At 58.3% G+C, this 23,163-nt stretch overlaps 1 protein-coding gene across 2 annotated transcripts; it reads right to left on the bottom strand.

The window, feature by feature from the left end:
• Nucleotides 1-2,780: 2,780 nt before the first annotated feature.
• Nucleotides 2,781-23,089, bottom strand: SH3TC2 (SH3 domain and tetratricopeptide repeats 2). 2 transcript variants are annotated; one of them, XM_040078643.2, is made up of 19 exons: nt 23,048-23,089; nt 20,379-20,767; nt 18,601-18,729; nt 16,970-17,074; nt 16,623-16,750; nt 16,127-16,232; nt 15,711-15,854; nt 15,403-15,604; nt 14,844-14,917; nt 13,974-14,169; nt 12,700-12,836; nt 12,250-12,291; nt 9,890-11,596; nt 9,629-9,809; nt 8,147-8,297; nt 7,562-7,684; nt 6,978-7,128; nt 5,866-6,062; nt 2,781-5,653 (listed from the first exon to the last, which is right to left on the bottom strand). In XM_040078643.2, the coding sequence occupies exons 2-19, from the start codon at nt 20,488-20,490 to the stop codon at nt 5,462-5,464; spliced, it is 4,077 nt and encodes a 1,358-aa protein (XP_039934577.1). In that variant the 5' UTR covers nt 20,491-20,767; nt 23,048-23,089; the 3' UTR covers nt 2,781-5,461. The 2 variants fall into 2 exon arrangements, with proteins under 2 accessions (XP_039934577.1, XP_039934576.1); XM_040078642.2 differs by lacking the exons at nt 20,379-20,767; nt 23,048-23,089 and having other exon boundaries at nt 18,601-18,877.
• Between the last annotated feature and the right edge of the window lie 74 nt (nt 23,090-23,163).

Raw genomic sequence — 23,163 nt, 5'->3', positions numbered from 1 at the left:
TGAATATCAGCTATTTAAAAAAAAAAAAAAACCAAAAAAAACCCCCGTGGTTTTGTTTGGATTTTTTTTAATAAATGTGTAATTGCTGTCCAATTAAAGCTGAATTAACAGGTTCAGCTGATGTGTGCCTGGACGTGAGGCAGCTCTGGCTGCTGGGGGTGGTTCCTACAGGCTCCAGCTTGGGCTGGAAGAGATGCAGGGGCTGGGAGCAGCTCCTGGCCATGGGAAGCCCTTCCCACCAGCCCTGGCCGGGTTTTTCTCAGGCAGGCTCTGAGTTTGAGATGCTGCCCCTCAAAAATTCATCCCCTGGGGCAGCTCATGAGGTGCAGCCCCAGCCCTCCCAAAATATCCTTCCTGCGCCTGGGGAACGTGGGGAAAATGCAGAATTGCCTCTTAAGAGTGAAGCTTTCGGCATTGGGCTGGTGGAAGTGAATTAATTAAGTTAAATATCAGGAAGGAATTGAGGCCCTGGCACAGAGTGCCCAGAGCAGCTGCGGCTGCTCCTGGATCCCTGGAAGTGCCCAAGGCCAGGCTGGACAGGGCTTGGAGCAGCCTGGGACAGTGGGAGGTGTCTCTGCCATGGCTGGGGTGGAATGAGGTGATTTTAAGGTCCCTTCCATCCTAAATCCATCTGGGATTCTGGGGTGTTGGCACAGAAATCTGCACAGATCCCAGCACAGATCCCAGCACATATCCCAGCACAGATCCCAGCATCCATCCAGGCTGCTCCTCCCCGCTCCCAGGGCGAGGTGCAGCTCCTGAAGGGAGGTTTGACTCCAGGAGCTGCTCTGCAGGAGTGAGAACACAAACTCTGGGCTGGGTGGAAGCAGAGGAGCTCCCTGGGCCTGGCTGGAGCAGTTTCGGGAGGTGCAGGAGGGTGGTTCAGGTGTTTAACTCAGTGTCAGAGCCCGATGGTTGTCCCTGGCTGGAGTCTGATTGTGTGGCAGCGCTGCAGTCACCCAGGACAGCTTGTGGCTTGAGCTGAGTGAATCCAGCTTAATTAATTAATTGACGCTCCTTGGAGCCCATTCCCCAGGGAACCGAGTCTTGGCTCATCCCTGCATCCCCTGGGGGCTGAGATCAGAGCCACGTCCCCAGAGAGGCTCAGGGTGATGAGCGCTCACCCTCAGCTCTGCCCTGTCCCACGGAAACACCAGCACGGCTCTTCCTTCTGCCACAACACCAGATAAACCTGGCAAAACCCAGCCGACGGGCCAGGGAAATCTGGGAGGGACTCCTGGCGCTCTGGAGTCACACAGGAATTCATGAAATCCTCCCCAGAGCACTGGAGGAAAGGGTTTTTAAACCTGGTTGATATTGTAGGTGTACTTTGGGATCAAGCCTGGCTTAAATCTCAGGCGGGGTAAGAAAAATAAAAACAAAAACCGTGCTGCCATGAAACAATCAGCTGCAAGGAGCTGAGGGTGTCCCAGGGAGGATTAAACCCCACAGCCGGCCCATAAATCCTGCAAAACCAACGTGGGTTTATGCTCTTGTGCGGCCCCAGTGTCACAGTCCGAGCAGGTGCAAAAGAAAGGGGAAAAAAAACCAAACAAAACAAGCAAAAAGAAAACAACCACCCCGTAAGCAGAGCCCAGAGGGAGTTTGGTTATGTAAGGATTTATCCTTCCTTCCTCAAAACCCATCTGCTGCTCAGGAGCTCGTTCCTGTGTGTTCATCCCCATCCCTGGACTGCATTCCAAGAGCCTCCACGGCCAAATGTGGGATCTTTTCAATTTCCCTCCCCTCTCCTGTAGTGTGACAGGAATCGCTGGCACTTGTGCTGCTGCCCACACTTGTGCCCAGTGCTGCGGAGAGAGGAGACTTTCATGCCAGTTTTCCTGCCAGTGTCCCTGCCTCTTTCATGCCAGTTTTCCTGCCAGATTCCTCCCAGTTTTCCTGTCCAATTCCTATCAGTTTTCCTGCTTCTTTCCTGCCTCTTTCCTCCCAGTTTTCCTCCCAGTTTTCCTGCCTGCTTCCTCACAGTTTTCCTGCCTGCTTCCTCCCAGTTTTCCTGCCTCTTTCCTGCCAGTTTCCTTGGTTTTTCTGTCAGTTTCCTGCCAGTTTCTTGCCTCTATCGTCACAGTTTTCCTGCCAGATTCCTCCCAGTTTTCCTGCCTGTTTTCCTGCCTCTTTCCAGCCCGTTTCCCTCTGCGAGGAGCAGCCCCTGGGAGCTGGGGAGCTCTGAGCATCTCCCCTGGGATCCCCAGTTCACCTCCTGAGGCAGGACAAGGCAGGGACAGGGAGCTGTCACCCGCCCTGGCAGAGCCAGCTGCCCTCCCGCGTGTCCCTGGCACTGTCACCGGGGTTTCACCAGCTGGGCACCTGGAAGGGGCTGGGATTCCTGCCCCACCTTTACCAGTTCACTCTCGCTGCCCTCTCCGTGCCCACGGAGATGTTTTCCCTGGAATTGCCCCGGATCCGAATCCCCGCTGGGAATGATTTTGGAAATCTGGCCTCGCTCTTCCTCATCCAGAGTCACTTCCCTGCTGCTCCTCTGCCTCTCCTCCCGTCCCCCAGGGGTGAGGTGGGCTCTCAGGGCAGGGCCAGCAGCACTGCAGGAATTCCAGGCCCGTTCCGGGTGTTTTCATCCCAACACAGCCCAGTGCAGAGGTGGAGAGATGGAGAGGTTATTTAATCCCCTGCAGCCGCAGTTGGTGACTCCTGGCTCGGGCTCAGCCCCTGCTCCTCCTCCTGCCATGCATTTTTATGAGCCCAATTATCACCCAACAAGCAGGCTGCTGTGCAAATAAATGATTTTTAATCTAAATTACCCAGTTTACACACTCCCCCCTGCTCTGCTTAGCAGAACAGCTGGTGTTTACCCACTCCTCGATACCGACCCAGGCAACACCAGGAGACGCTGCCCAGAGAGGAGCAGCCACCTCGGAGACGAGCTGAGCTCGAGGTTTATCTCTGCCTCAGCCTCGCTGCTCCTCCACGTCAGGCCTCTCATCCAGCCCAGCTTGCACCACTGTGCCACGAAGGAACGACGAAAAAACGTCTGCTGATAGCAGCTGTTATTGTTGGGCGCCGCATTTCTGCAGAAAAGAGCCATTTCCACGAAAATCCAAATAAACCCAGCCCTCTGCCCGTATCTGTATTTCCATTTATCAGCATTTCCTCTCTCCCCATTCCACGGCGGGCTCGCACCAGAGCTCAGATGATGAAAGGATTATTCCTGTCCCGGTATTTCCACCGTCCAAGAATGAACACATGTGAGAGAAATCCAGCCCCTCCGTTATTCCAGGCCTTAAATGGCCCCACGAGGCATTAAACAAACACACACAGCGCTGAAGAGAGACTGAGGGAGCTGGGGTTGTTCAGCCTGGAGAAAAGGAGACTCAGGGGTGACCTCATCACTCTCCACAACCTCCTGAGGGGTGGCTGTGCTCAGGTGGGGTCGGTCTCTGACTCCAGCAGCACTGACAGAAGGAGAGGACACAGCCTCAGGCTGCACCAAGGGAAATACAGGTTGGACATTAGGAAAAGGTTTTTCACAGAAAGAGTGATCTCCTTCTGTTACCTGGTTTTTCTGAGTTTTTTATAGCCTTTTGATTTTCATAAATGGAGTCAGACCTTTTTAGTTATTGTACAATATTAAAAGCAGTTCTACCTTTTTCCCACAGATGTAACATAAACAAATCCTTTGTTTTTCATTCTCTGTCCTTGGTTTGCGTATTTCTAACCTGAAAACAATTGTAACTGACAGTTGGTTTAGCCACTTGGCTGAGGGGTGAAAAACCCCAGAAGCCAATCTTCTGCTAGACCCACAAATGTATAAAAAGTAAGAAACAAAACAAAGAGGCTCTCACTCCGCCCTGTCTCAGCTTTGAGGTGGATCGGAGAAGGATCTCTGCCCTGCAAAAATCTCTTGTCTGCGTGTGGCTGCTTTGTGTGTCCCGGTGACATCCCTCCTCCGGGCTGGGCTCTGGGGCTGCCCGGCAGCAGGGCAGGGACGCTCGGGAAACAACAGCAAATAACCATCGCCCCGGCGACAGACGCCTCGAAGGGATTGCGGGAGGAAGCTGAGCTCGGCGTTTTGCGGAGAGCGGGGAGGAAATAAATATTCTGTGTTCAACCATCCCGGGCAGGGAGCTGCAGGAGCGGGGAGCGGGGTCTGGCGGTGAAGCCCCAGATGGACACCCGTTGTCAAAGCAAAGAGATCAGCCGGGAAAACCTCTCCTTCCTCCCCGTGCTCCGGTTCGCAGGGAGAGCCGAGCTCGGGGTGTGCAGGGGAGCCGCTCTCGCTGCAAAAATGAGCATTTATTGCTCTCTGGTGGCGAGACGGGCTGAGAGCTGAGCCGCGCGTTCCTGCCCTGTGCCCCGGAGAACCACGCAGGACGGAAAATCCCTCTAAGACCAACGAGCTCGACCATTCCCCCACCACGAACCCGTGTCCCCAAATGCCACCTCCGCCTTCAGACACCCTCAGGGATGGGGACCCCGTGCCAGGGCTCTTTTCCTGTGCTCCTGCTCCATCCAGGCGGTAGGATGGCAGGGCTGGGGTGAGGGTGGGCTCTGCCTCCCCCTGAGCAGATTTTTTTCTGCCCCCAGATGAGGCTGGACCAGCCCCTTTATTCCTCCTCACCTCCCTAATTCTGTCTCTCACCTCCAAAATCTTTGGGGGTGCTTCTTACAGGAGAGGGGTTTGACAGAGATGTTGTTGTGGAGCAGACGAGGATAAAAACCAGGCAGAGGTAAAGGAGTGGCAATTTCAGACACCTTGGGGTCAGGCTGAGCTGCTCCAAGCTGTGGGGCAGCTGTGGGGACAGCACTCCCCGGTCCCCATCCTGTGCAGGACATTTCTGAAACCCCCCAGGAGCTCAGCCCTGCTGCACCCCCAGCTCCAGCACTGCTGCTGGGGCCTCATCCTGCCCTGGCTGTGCCACCTCCGCTCTGGGGCACAGCCCTGATCCCCAAAAAAATGAGGGCAGGGTCCCAAGTGCTTGGGATGGGGAGCCCAAACCCTTCCAGCTCCTCAGGACGTGGTCCAGGATCTCTCCTGGGACAAGGAGCCCTAACCCCCTTCCAGCTCCTCATGACATGGTGCAGGATCTCTCCAGGAATGAGGAACCCAAACCCTTGCAGCTCCTCAGGACGTGGTGCAGGACTTCTCTTGAGATGAGGAGCCCAAAGCCTTGCAGCTCCTCAGGACACGGTGAAGGATCTCTCCTGGAATGAGGAACCCAAACCTTTCCAGCTCCTCAGGATGTGGTGCAGGACTTCTCTTGAGATGAGGAGCCCAAAACCTTGCAGCTCCTCAGGACCCGGTGAAGGATCTCTCCTGGACTGAAGAACCCAAACCCTTCCAGCTCCTCAGGACATGGTGCAGGATCTCTCCTGCAATGAAGAGCCCAAACCCTTCCAGCTCCTCAGGACACGGTGCAGGACCTCTCCTGGCTCTGGAGAGCACACGGACCTTGCTGCTGGATGGCTCCCACGGGTGTCCCCAGGGTGGTCACACCACGTGGCCACCCTCGCTCAGCCACCGGGGCCGGTCCGTGGCGCAGCCTGGCGCACCCTCAGCCCCTCCCGGGGCTCCGGGGATCCCACCCAGCTTGGCACGGAGCAGAGCTTGCAGCTCCCGGTCTCCCAGCTCGGCGGCCGCGGCGAGGGCCAGCAGGAAGTAGGTGGCCGCGTCCTGTTCATCCTGAGCGGAAAGCACGGGCCAGGCGTTAGGAGGGGGCTTCACTGGGGGTCACGGGGCGGGAGGGAACCGGAGCAGAGCCTGGGGGGGCTCCAGACAGGACCCAGGGACACCTGATTGCTCTGGGATGGTGCTGAGAGCCAGCAATTCTTTCCGAATTGCCTTCCCCCTGCACCCTGAGCTCTCCATCCCAGCCGCAGCAGCTCCTGTCTCACCTTCAGCTGGTGCAGGGTCAGGTTGCCCAGGTGCCAGTAGACCTTGCAGTAGTACAGGGCCTCTGCGGAGCTCTGCAGCACCGGGGGACGCATGGCCAGGGTCTTCAGGTAGCAATCCTCGGCCATCTCGTACATGCGCAGCAGGTCATAGGCGGTGGCCAGGCGGTGGAAGGCAACCAGCTCCTGCAGCTGGTCCCCTGGAAAAGAGGATGGAATCAACCAGCTCCTGCAGCTGGTCCCCTGGAAAAGAGGATGGAATCAACCAGATCCTGCCATGGATCCCCTGGAAAAGAGGATGGAATCAACCAGCTCCTGCAGCTGGTCCCCTGGAAAAGAGGATGGAATCAACCAGCTCCTGCAGCTGGTCCCCTGGAAAAGAGGATGGAATCAACCAGCTCCTGCAGCTGATCCTCTGGAAAAGAGGATGGAATCAACCAGCTCCTGCCATGGATCCCCTGGAAAAGAGGATGGAATCAACCAGCTCCTGCAGCTGATCCCCTGGAAAAGAGGATGGAATCAACCAGCTCCTGCCATGGATCCCCTGGAAAAGTTGCTGATCCAGCTCAATCCATGCCCAGCCCTGCTGAGCCGCTTTGGATGCATTTTCTCAGCAGCCTGGGGACATGGACACCTCCAAAGGAAAACAGAGCCATGGGCAGGGTTGTTGATGCCACAGCTGGACAGGCTGGCCCAGGAGTATCATTCAGCCAGGGGATTTTGGGGGTGCTGGAAGGGGCTCTTACAAGACATCTGGGTCCCATCCCAGACATTTCAGCTGGCATTTTGCCCGCCCAAACTATTTCTGTAGTGGGAAGGGGTGAGGTTTTCAGCAGGAGCGGGGCAGAGAGGAACTGCTCAGTCCTGTGTTTTCAGCAGACTTCCTGTGCTCTGGGGGAACAAAACCCCTCTGCTGGCACACAGCTGAAAAAAGGGGAAGTGGCCTTAAAAAGATGTCATGACTTTGGGTAAGAACAGGTCCAGCAGAGTTAGTAAAGCAAGAGATCCCCTTTTTCACACGGATATTGCTCTCATCCACAAGATTCAGCGGCTCCCAATGCCCTGGGGGTGAAAATCACCCCCTGACCAGGAATTTTGGGGTGTAAATCACTCACCGACCCTGAGGCTGAGCCTGGCTGCCAGCGTGGCAAACTCCAGAGCCTTCTCGTAGCCCTGCAGGCTGATCTGCAGCTCTGCCAGTTTATTGAACAGCCGCAGCTCTGTCTGGGTGGCCTTGAGCTTCCTGGCCAGGGGCACAGCACCTCCCTGAGGAGAGACAGTGGTGAGTTCAGGGTGCTCCTGGAGGGATCAGCACTGGGTGACAGCAGCAGGACAAGGAGCAGGATGGGCACTGCAGGTTTTAGTCCCTTCCTTCCCGTGAAAATGAGTTTTAAATCCCAGAGCAGGGCTCTCCAAGCCTGAGCCTCACATCCCTGCCCTTCCCTGGGTGCCTGGAATTCTGGCTGGCTGTAGCCAGGAGTGACCAGCTCACGCTTAACACCATTTGTGATGGAAGGAGCCCATTCGAACCCCAAAAGATCTCTGGGGTTTTTTGCAAACCCGTGCTCCAGGCCGCCCACCCTGGCACCCTCAGGATCACCCCACCCCTCTCCACCCTCCATCCTTTTGGGGCACAGCCCCCCCGAGGCACCACGCTGTGGGGACACAGGGCCGGGAATGCTCAGAGGGCATTTTTTACCCTGTAAAACTCCACTGCCCGGGCCCTGTGCCGGCTGCCATTAAAGAAGGTGTCACCCGCTTTCTCGTAAAGATCCATGGCCAAGGAGAAGTTGTCCCCTTTCAGAGCGGTCTGGATGGCTGCCTGGAAGGAAGAAGGGGCTGGAGTGATGTTTGGAGAGGCAGAGACCTCGGTGTGATTAAATAACCCCCAGATTTTAGGAGCCGCTCTTCCGCTTTGCGGCTCAGCTGATGAAATAATGCTGGAGATGGAGAGATGCCAGAAGGCTTTGACTCCAAGGACCTCCCTGGCACTTACCCCTTATTTATGGATATTTCAATGGGACCTGGTCCCTTGGCACCTCCAGCTTCCTTTGGCACTCCCACATCACTTCCTGACTCAATGAATTCACTTATTTTCACCCCCAAAGTCCTCTAAACTCAGTGGATGGAAAGCAAGAGAGGAAATTCAGTGCCCGAGAGTAAGGCAAGAGCTCCTCCTTCCAGCAGGAGGTTTGCAGTGCTCAGAACTTCCCCTGCAAGGTTTTCCAGCCCCAGAGGGGTGTGGTGGGAATGCATGGGACCGCTCCAGCCACCTTCTCCATACCTGGAAGTACATTTCCACCAGCTCATCCTCCTGCAGAAGGTAATAGAGCTTTCCTGCCTGCAGCCAGGCCTCTGCCGCCTTCGCAGCCTCCTCGAGGTCGATGAAGATCCTCAGGCTCTGCTTGGTGCAGTCCAGGGATTGTCTCAAAGCGCTGTGGTGGCAAAAAGCCACTTCAGAGGAGTGACAGGACTCTCTCAGCTGTCCCCACGTCACCTCCCCGTGGCACTGAGCCCCTGCCCTCTCCAAAGGTTGGGGACAAGGGGACATTCCCAGCTCTGAGCAATTTGTCCTGGTAGGACCACGGGAGCCTCCACGCTGTAATGCTCAGGCTTTAGCGGTCATTTGGCCACCTTAGGACAATCCAGGACACGAGTGCTCCCACTCAGGCTGCTCCTCACCCCTGTGTGACAAAGAGGGGTTCATCCCGGTCACCTGCAAACCCAATTTTCCTCCCTGAACCGAGTCCCAAAATCACTCCCAGCTCCACAGCACAGCAGGGAATGCTTGCATTACATCTCCTGGCAGCCAAACCCACACCTTTGCCTGGTGTTTGCCTCTCGTGCAGCCACAGAGAGATCTCTGGCTATGTGTCTAAGCCCCTTTTCCAGCCCCTGGTCACTGGAGGACACAGGGACAGGCAGTGGGATGAGCCAGAGGGTTGGACACGGGGTCAGCTGTGGGGAAGGGAGAGCCAGCAGTGTCCAGGGCAGTTTGTTTGCTTCTCCTGCTGGCAACCAGGCCCCAGCTGTCGTGGGAGCCCGGGGAATGGGGTGCTTTGTGATCCTAAATAGCACCGTTCACATGACAGCCCTGAAATACCTTCCCCCTGCACTCACCGTGACCTGGCTGGGGAGGTGAACATCCCAGCTGGGGACAGCCCTGCCCCTTTGTCCCTCTGGGACACGGGAGCTGGCTCTCCACTCTTTGACCTGATTGCCTTCAAGGTCTGTGGCCTGTCCCAGCCTCCTTCTCTTCTCCTCTCCTGCCCAATCTCATCAGTCTCAGGCAGGAGATTAAAGGTGAGCTGATAGCGGGCTTTAAGCCCTCCTGTGGCTCTCAAGTCCCTCCTTGGGGACAATATCACAGCAGATGTAGGAAGGGCAGCCTTGGCAGCTGGAGGCTGAAACCAGAGTTACTCAAAGAGCAGATAAGGAGCCTGTTCTTACAGGGGAGTGGTGATTGATCACTGGGATTAGCTTCCAAAAGAAGCAATGAATTCCCTGTCACTGGGCCCGCTCTGCTGAAGGCTGGATGTCTCCTGGAAAACTGCGTTTGGCCAGGCTCCAGTTCTGTCCAGGACAACGTTTGCCCAGCTCTGGTCGACTTTGAGCTGCTCCCTCTCACAGCACGGTGACAGCTCGCAAACCTCAGGACCAGAGCTGTGGGGCAGATGGAGCCACCACACCCCTTCCCACCCTGCTCAAGGGACGCCCCAGCAAAGCCACGGCGCTCTGGCAGCACCCAGCAGCCGCAGCCACTCACTCAGGAGTGCCCAGAGCCTGGTAGAGCTGGCTGAGGGCTTCCCTGGCGCTGCCCTCCAGCTCCCTGTCCTGCAGCTGCCGCGCCAAGGACGCCCGGTGCTCCTGGTAGGTGATGCAGGCCCGCAGGTCGGGGCACACTCCGCTGTAGAAGTGGCACAGACGCTCCGTGACGCGCAGCTGGCCTGTGTGGCACGGGGAGAGGGAGAAGGACACGTCAGGGGACAGAGCAGGGGAACGCCGCCCTGCTCCCCTCCACACTCACCCCTCAGGTCCTGCCACTTCAGGGCAAACCCCAGCGCCAGCTCGTAGCAGAGTTTGGCATCTTCCGTCCTCCGCCTGTCCACGGCGGCCTGCGCCAGCCACAGCAGCACCCGTGCCAGCTCCGCGTCCGGCTCCCGGCGGCCCTGCAGCTCGGCGTAGAGCCGCACCGACCACAGCAGGTAGAGCTCGGCCAGCTGGGCCGCCCCGCACGAGAGGCTCAGCTGGCCCAGGTTCGCCAGCGACACGGCCTGGTTCCTCCTGCTGCCCGCCTCCTTGGCCTTGTGCAGGGCCCTCAGGAAGCTCTCCGCGGCCTCCTGAACGCGGCCCTGGGCCCCGAGGGCCATGGCCAGCAGGTTGTGCGCGGCCCCGCGCTGGGTCTCGCCGGCCGAGCCGCGCGGGGAGCGCCGCAGCCGCCGCAGGACGTCGCCGGCCGCGCCCGGCCGCTGCTGCAGCAGGTGCACCCACGCCAAGGACAGCGAGGACTCAAACGCCTCCTCCTCGCCCAGCAGCCTGCCCAGGGCGGCGGCCCTGGCCGCGTAACGAGCCGCCCCGTCCAGCCGTGCCCCGTGCTGCAGGTACAGCGTGGACAGGACGGCGCAGAGCGTCCTCTGCGTGGCCGCGGCCCTGCTCTGGCGGCAGAACTGCAGCGCTTGCTTGAGGTACGGACAAGCCAGCGCCGGGATGCCGCTCCCGTCCGCCCGCTTCCCCAGCAGCTTGGAAACGTTTTGGAGGACGAAGCCGGCTCTCCAGACGGGGGTCGGCGTCCCCTTGGCACTGCTGGGAACAAAGGACCTGGCAGAGGCCAGCGCGAGGTTCGGCAGGCACTTCTTGTCGTAGAGGTAGCCCAAGGTGGCAGCGGCGTCCAGCGGCCCGGCGCGGGCGCCTGGGCCGAGGCAGGCGGTGCTGAGGCACTGGAGGTGCTCCAGAAAGGGCAGCGCCTCCTCGGTTCTGCCCAGCTGCAGGAAGAGCTTGGCGATGAGGAAGCAGATCCGTGCCTCCAGCGGAGCGTTGCCCACCGCGATGGATTCCCTCAGGACGTAGGTCAGGAGCTCCAGCTCGTTCTCCGAGCTGAAGGAGCGGCCGGGCAGGCACAGCAGCAAGGTCAGCGTCTTCCCCAGCAGGGAGGAGAACTTGTGCTTCATGTTCTGCTTCAGGTAGACGGAGGCGAGGCTGACGTGCAGCGCTGCCAGCAGGGGCAGGTCCCCAAAGCCCCTGTCCAGGACACTCATGGCTTCCTCAAAGTACACCCGAGCCTGGGAGAACTTCACCTTTTTGATGCAGAGCTTACCCAAGAGGAAACAGAGCCTGACGTGAGCCCAAACAGAACGAGTCCTCTTGGCCCAGTTCCGGGAAGTCTCGAGGTACAGGACCAGTTCATCCTCGTCAGAGAAACCATAAAAGGTGGAGTGGAGAAAGGAGAAGCTGAGGTCGTAAAAGCTTTGAAAACTGGGCACAAAACTGTCTTGGTTGAGGAAGGTCAATATGGGGTCGAAGACATCAGCGTCCTCCATGTGTCCAGCGTTGAGGTCGATGAAGAATTTGGGATAATCCAAGTCGTCCAGCTTCTCCAGGAGAACATCTTCCAGTGTGGCAGGGGCTGTTTCACTGCCTGGGCTGGACAGCTCTGAGGTGCTGCTGGTAGCCCAGTCGTTGATTTCCTCCCAGGACTGGGGCACTTGGATTTCTTTACTGCCGTGGAGAGCAGCCTCTGGAAGGGACAGGGAAACCATAGTGGGATCAGGAAGAAATTCTATTGTCACCACGACACACAAAGCAGTCACACGAGACAAGAGATTTTCGCAGGGCAGAGGTCCTTCTCTAATCCAGCTCAAAGCTGAGACAGGGCAGAGAGAGAGCCTCTTTGTTTTATTTCTTACTTTTTATACATTTGTGGGTCTAGCAGAAGATTGGCTTTTAGAGTTTTCACCTCTCAAGCCAACTGGCCAGACCAATTGTCAGTTACAATTGTTTTCAGGTTAGAAATATGCAAACAAAGGACAGAGAATGAAAAACAAAGGATTTGTTTATGTTACATCTGTGGGAAAAAGGTAGAACTGCTTTTAATATCGTACAGTAACTAAAAAGATCTGACTCCATTTTATGAAAATCAAAAGGCTATAAAAAACTCAGAAAAACCAGGGTAACATTCTATCCCATGGCAGCCCCTGAAATCGTCCAAGGGCAGGTTGGACAGGGCTTGGAGAAACTGGGCTAGTGGAAGGTGTCCATGGCAGGGGGTGGGGCTGGATGACCTTTAAGGTTCCTCCCAACCCAAACCATTCTCTGATGTTTCCTGCTGTCCAAATTCACCCTCAGAAGTCATCACCAAAGCCACCCCCTCTGTCCCCTCCTCATACTCACCCGGTGGCGCTTGAGGGAACACGGCCGAGGGTTCAAAACCAGCTGTACAAAGAGACAAACAGAAAACAAAACCCCGCATCCATGGTTGGTGTCGATGTGCAGAAACCCGCTGAAGTCCCAAAGCCACCCAGGCAGAACAGAGAAACTGAGAGCGCCCAGAAACCCCGACCATGGTCCTGCAGGCCAGGCTCAGCGGAGAGCAGCATCTGCCAGGGTGAATCCCAGCTCAGGAGCTGCCCTGGGAGCACAGAAAGTCCCCACAAACTCCACCATGGCAGGGTCACCTCCTGAGGACACCTCCAGCCTCCATCACCAGCCGAGCACGGGTTTGGCGCTGCCTCCACCCCACAAGCTGCCCCCACTGCACTCCCGGGATCTTGGGGCTCTCCAGGCACTGCCCAGCTCTCCAGGGGATCCAGGGACTGGGATATGAGGAGAGGGGACACTCACCCAACCTGTACACGGAGGTGATGTCAGTGTGCGCCAGGTCCCCCAGCAGGGTGGCAAAGTGCTGCTCGTCCCCACTGCAGGGCAGGTGCAGGACTGGGGGCTTCTCCTCTTCGCTCAGAAACACGAAGCCCTTTCCCCTGGCGTGGCGCAGGAGAAAAAAATCAGCGTGTCCCCAGCCCCTGGCCCTGCAGCTGGCCTGTGGGGTGAGGTGGGATGGGATTGGATGGGATTGGATGGGACGGGATGGGATGGGATGGGATGGGATGGGATGGAATGGGATGGGATGGGATGGGATGGGATGGGATGGGATGGGATGGAATGGGATGGGATGGGATGGGATGGGATGGGATGGGATGGGATGGGATGGGATGGGATGGGATGGGATGGGATGGGATGGGATGGGATGGGATGGGATGGGATGGGATGGGATGGGATGGGATGGGATGGGATGGGATGGGATGGGATGGGATGGGATGGAATGGAATGTTTTCCCATCCCTTCTCTTTCCTCCACCACAGAAGTTCTATTGCAGGTGAACACAGGATTTTGGACACCTTCTCCATCCAGGTTCTCCATGAAGGAACAGAAAGGTACCAGAGAAAAGAACCTATTGGTCTTTTTTTGGAATCCAGAAGCCACAGGATGCCACCTGATCTGCTCTGTTCCTTCTGGAGTGTCAGAGAAAAGTGCTACAACTCACCGTGAGTGACTGTGAGAGAGGAAAGCCCAGCAGGCCTTGGTTCAAACCTTGTCCCCCCACACTCACTCTTGGAGAAGCCTTTTGGGATGGGCATGGAATGGAAGCCCCCAACAGAGACAGCTGCCTGAGCCAGGGTGGGATTTTCCACCCTCCCTGCCTGGACAGCTCTTGGGGTGTCCTTGGGAGGATGTGGAATTCTGCTCTCTGCCAGTCGACACACATCCAGGGGCGGGAGGAAGGAAAGCAGGATTTGGGAATGTTCTCCCCACCCTTGTCAGGGCCCCAGCCCCTCAGAGCCACAAACTGAAGACATTTCTAGGACGAAGTGGGAAGCCAGCTTGCAGGAAGCCAGATTAGCCCAGGGCTGGATCTGTTCCTCTCCAAGAATCACCCGAGGCAGGTGAAATACAATTCCTTTGGGCTGCAGCAGAGCCTGGCTCTGCTCACACCTCAAACCCACCCTCTGCGAAGGACCTGCAAAGGAAATCACCTGCCCCAGGCTCTCACACAGCCCTGAGCTGGGACTTGGAGCCTCCCCTCCCTTTTCTCCAGAATTTAATTTAAATGAACTCACAGAGGTTCACAAGCCTCGAGGTTTACGTGTTGGGTGGGAACGAAGCCGATGCTCCCGGTGCTGAGGGATTTGCCCACGAACCAGGGCAGTCCAGGGATGAAGAAGCCAATGATTTCTATGGGGTCTCCTTTGGAGAAGCTCAGCTCGTCCCACGCTGCTCCTCTGTGGTCCTTGGTGGCGATGCACCTGCCTTTGACTGGGAAACCAAGGCAAAAAAGGGGAATTTCAGTGGGATCCCTGCTGAAACCCCCTCACTGGAAAAGAGCAGGGCGAGGAGCGGCCATGATTCCAGCTGGAGAGCTGCCTCTCTCTCCCCTAAGATTTACTGTGATCTTGGATCCAGCTCTCTGGCACTTCTGGAGAAGTGGATTATAGTACAAAATAAAAGAGGGATGGATAAACTCCACACCTCTGCGAGCCGCAGCCTGGACGGTGTCTGGAAATATGGATTTCCACAGACACAGCCCCATCTCAGCTCTGCCAGGAGTGAAACCTTGGGCAGTGCAAATGTCCATCCCTACATGACAAAGTCACAGCTGCAGCGAGCTCCTGTGTGCAGCTTGCTCTGGACTGGACGGGGGTCTCATGATTTGAAACCTCACTCCTGGAAGAATTAAAAGAAGCATAAAATTGAGGTAGCACAGGGAAAACCCAGCGGCAGCAGGGTGCCAGGAGCAGCTGCCTGCTCTCCCTGTGTCCCTCAGAACGCGGCTTGCCATTCCTGATCTGCGTTCCAGAGAGTCCAGAGATGCAGCATTCCCTTAGAGCCCCTGCCCTGGGGTCAGGCCCAGAGGAACAAATGGATTTGTGGTCGTTTGTGGCCAAGCCCGGGCTCTAAGCTGTGCCCACCCCTGCACGGGTGTCACTCACCAATGGCCTGGGAGCTCGTCCCGCTGATCTCCTGGGAGAGGCCAAAACCCACCGGATAATTCTTCAGGAACCACCTGCAAGGCAAGAGGGACCCTCAGTGGTCCTCCGTGAGCCCTCCTGGCCTCAGGCCAGCCCCAGGGGTGGTGTCACACCACAGGGGAAGAGCAGGAAAAATCTGCCACCTTTAAGGAGGATTTCTGCAATAAAAGCTCAGCCAGGTGGCCAACGTGAAGCCCCACTTTTGGCTGGCATTGTCTCAATTTTTTTTCTGCCACTTCTTCATCTGTTAGTTAGAGATAACCTCACGTGTGACCTAAACTGATATCTTGCAAAAACCACATCTGAATGAGGAGCCTGTCCTTGCTGTGTCGCTCTGACAGCACCTGCAGCGATTCCAGCCTCTACCCCTAACGTGGCTCCTCCTGGAAATACCCTCGTGGAATTGCGAGGCTCTTGCCCTTTGCCAGAGGCGAGGGGAGTTTCCCAGCCAGCCTCGGTGCCAGTCATGCATCAGGATCAGGGAGGAACCCCGCTCTGAGCCCTTCAATTCACCACTTACTGGTAAAAGGGGTGAGGAATCGGCTCCAGAGCTGCGGCGGGCACCACGCCTCGCTGCCCCGTCAGCAGGGACGTCCCTTCCCATTTGGAATCCTGTCCGACGCTCTTCACGTGGATCAGCTCGTTCCTGCAGAGCTGCAGACCCTCCTCTCCCCCCTGCTCCGACTTCCAGACGCCGGGCACTGCCCTGCAGAAAAAATTCCCTGGGGAGAGAGAGAGAGTCAGGGATTGGATCAGCGCATCGGTGGCTCTAGCACAGCCCTGCTGGAGGATTTTCAGGGATTCCCCACGCGTGCATTCCCTTCACACCTTCCTGGAGGAGCAGGTCCATGTAGATGGTGGCCAGGTGCTCTTCATCCACGGTGATCCTGAGCTCCGTGTCCTCCACCAGGGCACAGTCCAGCCAGAAGTCCTGGGCGAAGAGCAGCTGCTCCAGGCAGGTCCCCACGTACCCTGGGAAGCCAAGAGGGGCATCAGGGTCAGCAGGAAGCGGCTTGGGGATTTCCAAACGTCAGGCAAAAAAGCTTCTAATTTTGTCTGCGGGATTTCCCTGAAGGAATCCCCCTGATTCCCACTGATCCAAACAGAGATTTCATGAACAGATTCCAGAGTTTTCTAATTGATATTCTCACTGTCCACCCTGAACGTTACTGTTCTGTAGTGTCAGGCAGTGCCTTCCCCAAAAACCCTTCTCACAGCGTCTGTTTAGACCTTGGAAACGTTACCTAAAGCCAGATAGGTGGAAAACTTCCAGACTTCCTCCAGGGTTTTGAAGGTGAGGAGGAAGCGATCCTCGTGCGCCAGCGTGCAGACCAGCCTGGCTGACAGCTCCTGCACAGGGAGACAAAGCAGCACCGAGGCATGGTCCTGGAGCCTCCAAACCCACAGGGGAGGAGAGTTCAGTGCAGGCCTCCTCTCTGTAGCTGGGATTTGTTTATATAAAACCCAGCCTGAGAGCTCTGTGCCTGTCCAGAGCCGTCACCTCCAGCAGGGACACAGATTTGGTGACCCCAGCCCTGTGAATTCCCGGCTATTTAGGCTCAGATCCCCCACAACAACACAGGGCTCAGCTTTGCCTCTCAAGTGCCATCAGTTCATCATTCCAGCCCCCTCCAGAATGCCCTGCAGCATCCTTAGAGGAGCTCCTCAGCTGGGTTTGGTACCCCAGCACGCCTCCCACCACGCCAGGAGCATCCCAGCAGGCTGGCACGGGGTTTCTACCTTGAACAGGGCACAGACACCTCTGTCATCGCTCTCCAGAGCCCACAGCTTCTTCCTGGCAGCTTCCTGGAGCTGGGAATTGCGGCCCCGGGAGGAGCGGCTCTCGACGGAGAAGGAGAGCGAGATCTCTTGGAAAGGAAAAAGAGGAGGATTACAGGGGAGGAGGAGCTCTGTGGCACCCAGAGCCACTCCTGCCACCCCTCCAGGCCCACCAGAGCCCCCAGCCTGGCTGCGGTGTCCAAACAACACAAGCCCAGCCCATCCCCATCCTTCGGGCAGCGAGGGGAGAGCCAGGGCACTGCAGGGACCCACAGGAACTCCGTGAGATGCCACAGGCAGCACCTTACCCGCTGGAAAGCTGTCCCTGAGAGCCAGCAGCACCACGGAGGGGTCCGGGGAGCTAGGTCCTGCCTCGGGAGCGGGGCTGCTCTGCTCTGTCACCCCAGCCTTACCTGGAGAGGAGGGGACACAGCAGAGCTGCTGGGAAGCGTCGGGAGAGCTCCTGGATGTCCCGCCTGAGCCCTGCGGGTCTGTCTGGGGACTGTGTGAAGCTGGAGCCACCCTAAAGTCCTGCTCAGGGTTGGAGGGATCCATGGGATTGATGGGGTCTAACTCCACCGTTCCCTTGATGCTGGGCTTTGTTTCCAGTGCTGCAGTGGCTCTGGAGGGGGGGGATTTTCCCTCCTTTCTCCTGGCAGAGCCTTGGATGAGCAGCTCTGTTAAAAGGGTGAATCCCCTACAGAGATCTGTTCGGAGGAGGCCTCACCTCCCCAGCACAGCAGAGCCAAGGCTTTGCAAAAACTCTTGGTTCAAAAATTTGAAAATCAAAACGAGATGTTCCTCCACCGCCTGCTCCCAAATCCAAACATCGTTCTCCCTGCTCATCATCATCAACAATTGCCATAAAGGATTCAGGGCCTGCAACTTGAGCTGCTAATTATGTTAATGAAAGCTGAGGCACACACAGCTCCAGTCCTGCTCTTCCACAGCTGCATTGGCGGCGCGGGGATAACCAGATTAAACCCCAATTTTTGTCAGTGATCAGAGTGGATTTGTGAGATAAACATGTACCTGGAGGAGCTGGAATGTGCAGCAGCAGCTTTTTAAAGTCACTTCTCTGACCAGAACTCTGCTTTACAGTTCTTTTTATGGAGCCAGATTTGCCAGTCACTCAGATAAATTGGTATTTTCTAAGTCACTCCAACAAACTGGTATTTGCATGCAGAAATAGAATTCTTATTTAGAGAAATAGAATTCTCGTGCAGAGCTAGCAGGTAGAAAAGAACAGCCCAGAGCTGGACAGGTCATGAATAAGTTTTGCTTTGGTGGAAAATTCTACATTGAACAAAGTCTTAACATTTCATGTGGCAGCTCCATCCCTTCCACATGAGGGAAATGGAGAAGGGGAAGTGAAAGGAGGCAGAACTCAACCCGAGCCAGCTCCTGCCAGCTCCACTCCTCCCTGTCCTGCCCTCTCTGTGCCCCAGCAGACCCTGGCAGGGCCAGGGGATGGGTCCCTGGTGGTATTCCCTGGGGATGAGGACAGGTCCCTGATTCCATTGAGGATGGGGATGGGTCCTTGGTGCCATTCCCTGGGTTTGAGTCTTTGGTGCCATTCCCTGAGTTTGAGTCCCTGATCCCATTCCCTGAGGATGAGGATGGGTCCCTGATCCCATTCCCTGGGGATGAGGATGGGTCCCTGATCCCATTCTCTGGGGATGAGGATGGGTCCCTGATCCCATTCCCTGAGGATGAGGATGGGTCCCTGATCCCATTCCCTGAGGATGAGGATGGGTACCTGGTGCCATTCCCTGGAGCTGGGTACCTGGTGCCATTCCCTGGGGATGAGGACGGGTACCTGGTGCCATTCCCTGGAGCTGGGTACCTGGTGCCATTCCCTGGAGATGAGGATGGGTCCCTGATCCCATTCCCTGAGGATGAGGATGGGTACCTGGTGCCATTCCCTGGAGCTGGGTACCTGGTGCCATTCCCTGGGGATGAGGACGGGTCCCCGGTGCCGCGGTCGTGTCCCACCACCATTGTCCCGGGCGGTCCCAGCGGGGCAGCAGCTCGGGGGAGCGGGGCCAGCAGGACTCACACTCCTCACCTGGGGGGCACGGAGGGCGGGCAGAGGCGTCCGGATCCCCGGCGACATTCCCCCCGCCCGAGAGGCGCCCGAGGGGTGTGCCACAGGGGGTGGCAGGGGGGACCCTGCCCGTGCCACCTCCGCCAGCAGCAGGGCAGAGCCTGTCCATGGGCCCCCAGAGCCAGGAAGGGGCCAGGGCTCGCTCCGGCTGCTCTCACGGGTTCAGTGTTTATTTTCATTTCAGCCAGGCTCAGAAGGGGAACTGGGAGCTTTTTCTTTCAAGGCACCAATTGAAACTGCGGCTGGGGAGCTGTTCCCAGCCATGCCAGTGACTCACCGACCTCCTCAATGCCAAAATATTTTGTAACAGCGGGCAGGAAACAGCCCCAGCCCCGGGCCAGGAGCGGGTCCCGGCGCTCAGGGCGGCACTCCTGGCTCCCGGGCCAGGAGCGGGTCCCGGCGCTCAGGGCGGCACTCCTGGCTCCCGGGCCAGGAGCGGGTCCCGACGCTCAGGGCGGCACTCCTGGCTCCCGGGCTGGGCGCTCAGGGCACATCCTGGCCCTGGCTCTGCTGGGGGCCCCGTGGCCACAGCGCCTGGCCCTGAGCCGCGTCCCTCCTCCGGCTCACTGGGACACTCTGGAACGGGAATGGTGCCTTGGGGGATGCCAGCGCCCCACGGGCTGCGCTTGGAGGGCTCCTGGGCAGGGAGGGTGGCGAGGGGAAAAGCCAACAGCGCGGGAATAAACCAACCCTCGAGCCATCCCGTCCCCTCCCTGGCCAAAAGGTCCTGCCTCGCTCCCTGCACACCCTGATCCAAGAGAAGGGAGTACCAGGAGCCATCCCAGGAAAGGCGAGTAGCCAGAGGGGCCAGTGCTCAGCGCCGGGGCGTCCCCGAGCATCTCATCCCACGGGAGGAGCCGCAGCACCCGCAGGCACCTTACCTGTGCATCCCAGCGCCAGCTCCTGGCGCCAGGGGGTCCCCAGGCAGCAGCCCATGCGTGCAGCGCCAGCGGCAGGGGGCTGGCACGGGGCAGGGCTGCTCGCTGCCCGCCCGGCACCGCGGCCGGGCACGGCCACAATGCACAATGTCCCCTTTGAGCGGGCGATGGCACGGCGGGGGCGGCGGGCACGGCCTCGGGGAAGGGCTCGGGTTGGAGTCACAGCATCGGTTGGGTTTGGAAAGGCCTTTAAGGTCATCGAGGCTGGCCACGGACCGAATGCTGCCAAGGCCACCACGAAACCGTGTCCCTAAGTGCCACGTCTATGTCATAAACCCCTCCAGGGACGGTGGCTCCACCATGTCCTGGGCGGGCTGTGCCAGTGCCTGGCAAGACTTTACACGGAGAAACGTTTCCTGATGTCCAACCCAAACCCTCCCTGCTGCAATTTGGGACCATTCCCTCTCCTGTCCCTGTTCCCTGGGAGCACAGCCCGACCCCCCCGGCTGTCCCCTCCTGCCAGGGAGCTGTGCAGAGCCACAGGGTTCCTCCTGAGCCTCCTTTTCTCCACCCTGGCTCCGGGAGGGCAGTGCCCATCCCACACGGCACATTCCTGGCGTTCCTCCTCGGAGTGCCCCGCTCTGCCAAGGCTGCCCCAGCTCCCCGCTGCTCCCTCCAGGCGGATCCCCCCCAGTTCCAAAGGCAGAGCCGTTCCCGAAGCGCCTCCCTCACCTGCGGGGGTGTCCAGCACCCTCCACCCGGGGCTGCCTGTGGTCCTGCACCTCCCTCCTGCCCGATGCTTCTCCCGCGTGGCCGCGGGGGCAGCTGGCAGCACCACGGGCATCTCTGCCAGCTACATCCAGGTGAGTTCCTGCAGCCCCGGCACCGCGGGCACCTCCGGGGGCAGCGCTGTCCAAAGCCCAGAGCCGACAGGGGCAGGGACGGCTTTGGCTGCTGCGCAGGATCCCTTGGGCATCCCAGGATGAGGATCGGCCTCATTCCCTCCTCACTCACATCCTCAGACCTTCCCCAGCCCTCGGGGTCGGGATTTGGGATGCTGGGCGGGCTCAGTGCTCTGTGGGTGCCGTGCAGAGCATCCTCGGGCAGCAGCGACACAGCCCCTGCAAAACAAAACCCGACAGGTTTGGGGAGAGAATTTACAGGTTGGGAGGGGGTTTAGGGATGGGTTTTTACTCCAACAACCAAGCCAGTGGCACCGGTGCAGGGATTTGTGTGCTGGGGTTGCTCCGGGAGCATCGCTGCCTCTCCCAGGCTGCATCCCAAGCCGTGGCAGTGCCTTGAACTTCTCCAGGGCAGGGGATAATTCATCCAGGGAGGGATTTAGGCCGGGTTGGATGAGGCTCTGAGCACACCGGTGCAGTGAAAGGCGTTCCTGCCCACCGACAGAGGTAAATTTTGAACCAAAATTTTGAACTTTTTAACCCAAAGCTGGCGGTCTCTATGGTTCCGTGACCCAGAGAGGGAATTTCTCAGCGGACAGATTCCCACACCCGGCACGACCGCAGCGCCCCTAGAGCAAAGCGTGAGGAGTTCCCGGCTGTGGGAATGGTGGAGTGGATCCCACCTGCGTGGAGCTGCCTGGGAATATCCTCACAAAAGCCAAGCCAAACCAAAAACCTTTGCAGGGAGAGATGCTCCTCCACAGCCAGAGCAGGCTGCAGGAGCGGGGATTCCTCATCCAGGCCTCCAAATGCTGGGACAGCCTGGAGAAGGGAGCATCCTCTCCATCCTCCTGCTCAGCCCCAGGCATCAGGGCGTTCTCCAGGCTGGGGGTTGCCTTCAGAGCTTTGGGGCCACAGGAAGGGCGGTGCTGGGATGGGCCAGCTGCTCCTCCCGTGGCAAAGGCAGCGCCTGCTCCCATCCCCATCACTCACCGACCAAAAGCTCCACTGCTAAAAAACTCCCCCAGCTGCCCTAGGGTGCTCCGAAGGTGCAGGAGTCACGGGGGGAATGCAGCCTGCCCCTGCTCAGAACACACGGGTGGGATTTTGGGACGGATTCAGGCACATCTTGGCACTAGAGGTGTTCCTGCTTTGGTCTCGTGCTGTCCAAGTGGCCAGAGCTCGAGCAGGGCAGTGTTTTTAAACAAGGATTTTTTCTCTCCTCAGAAGATTCTTGGTTTTAGCAGTTCCTGCTCCCCAATTAGCATCAATTTCTTCTACACGGGGGAATTTATTTTTTTTTTAATCAACATTTCTTTTTAAAATTTGTTTTCAACACAAATGTCTTCCTTGGTGGTTGCGAAATGTCTTTTTGTTTTTAAGTCTACCTTGACAACTTAGCAACCAAACCCATCCCTGCACAAGCAAAGGTGTCACCTCCCGTTTGACCTGAACTGGAATTTGCCTTTTGGCCAGCGAGCTGAAAACCTCTCGCTGCACTTCCCACCTTTCTGCTTCCCAACAAACCCTGGATCTCCCCTGGAGAGCCCCCATTGCTGCTGCTGCAGCCTGGCCTCCCTGGAACAGCCCTGCCTTGATAACGATGGAATATTTCCTGGGATCTCAGCCCGTTCCAGAGGGGATTCTCCGCCTGTGCCAGCTCTCCAGGGGCTCTGCTCCCGCGGCAATCCCGGTGCCAGTGGCCACGCTTCCCTGCCCTGGGCACGGAACGGGATGAGAGCAGCTCAGGGACAGTCCAGGCACTGGGGACAGCGCTGTCACAGACCCGCAGCTCCCCGGGGCTGACACCCAGCCCCACCCGGCCCTGGCACCAAATCCCCCGTCCCAAACCCAGCTCCGATTGCTCCCGTCGGTTCCCAAAGGAGCCAAACCCAGCCCGTCCCTCCCCGCCGCGCCGGTCACCGCCACAGCGGAGCCGCTGACCCAGCTCGGGTGCCAAACCTCCACCAAAGCCCCAAACTCCGCTCCCCGACCTGGAATTCCAGAGGCGCTGGACGGCTCCCGGCACCTGCCACCAGCGCGTCCCGGCCGTGTTTGCTCAGCTGGGACAAAGGGCACAGGCAGGGACAGCCCCGGGGACAGCCAGCGGCTGCACTGACCTGCTCCCCGCTCCGCTTCCCTCCCGGGGAACTCCTGCATGGAACTCCAGCCTCTCCGGGCCCCCAGGGAACGCTGCGCTGCCGGGACGCAGCTCCCAAGGTTGCGGACGTGTTTGCGAGCGTGCCCAGCGCCGCCGCTCCCTCGCACTTGGGGAGGAATTCCTTCCAAGAGCTCCTTATCATCCTGGGAACCTCCGCTTCCCGGCAGAGGTCAATGAGCAACCCAGGGCTGTGCTAGCAGCTCCCGGAATTCCCAGGCGCCTCCTTCGCCCCAGCTCCGCAGGAAACGATTCCAGGGAGGCTCTCCGCGGGCACGGCGTGCCCTTCCCATCCTCCAGACTCTCCCGTTCCAGGCAGGACCAGCCCGTCCCGGCCTCACCTGCGTCCTGCTCGCAGCCCCGGAGCCGAGTCCTTGGAGCTGGGGACCTTCCGTGCTCGCCGTGCGACAGCAAAATCCCGGGAGAGGCATTCCCTCCGGGAATTCCAGCTCCGAAC

Source organism: Hirundo rustica, chromosome 14, assembly GCF_015227805.2.
Source record: "Hirundo rustica isolate bHirRus1 chromosome 14, bHirRus1.pri.v3, whole genome shotgun sequence".
Lineage (NCBI taxonomy): Eukaryota > Metazoa > Chordata > Aves > Passeriformes > Hirundinidae > Hirundo > Hirundo rustica.
This window is presented reverse-complemented; position numbering and strand designations above follow the sequence as displayed.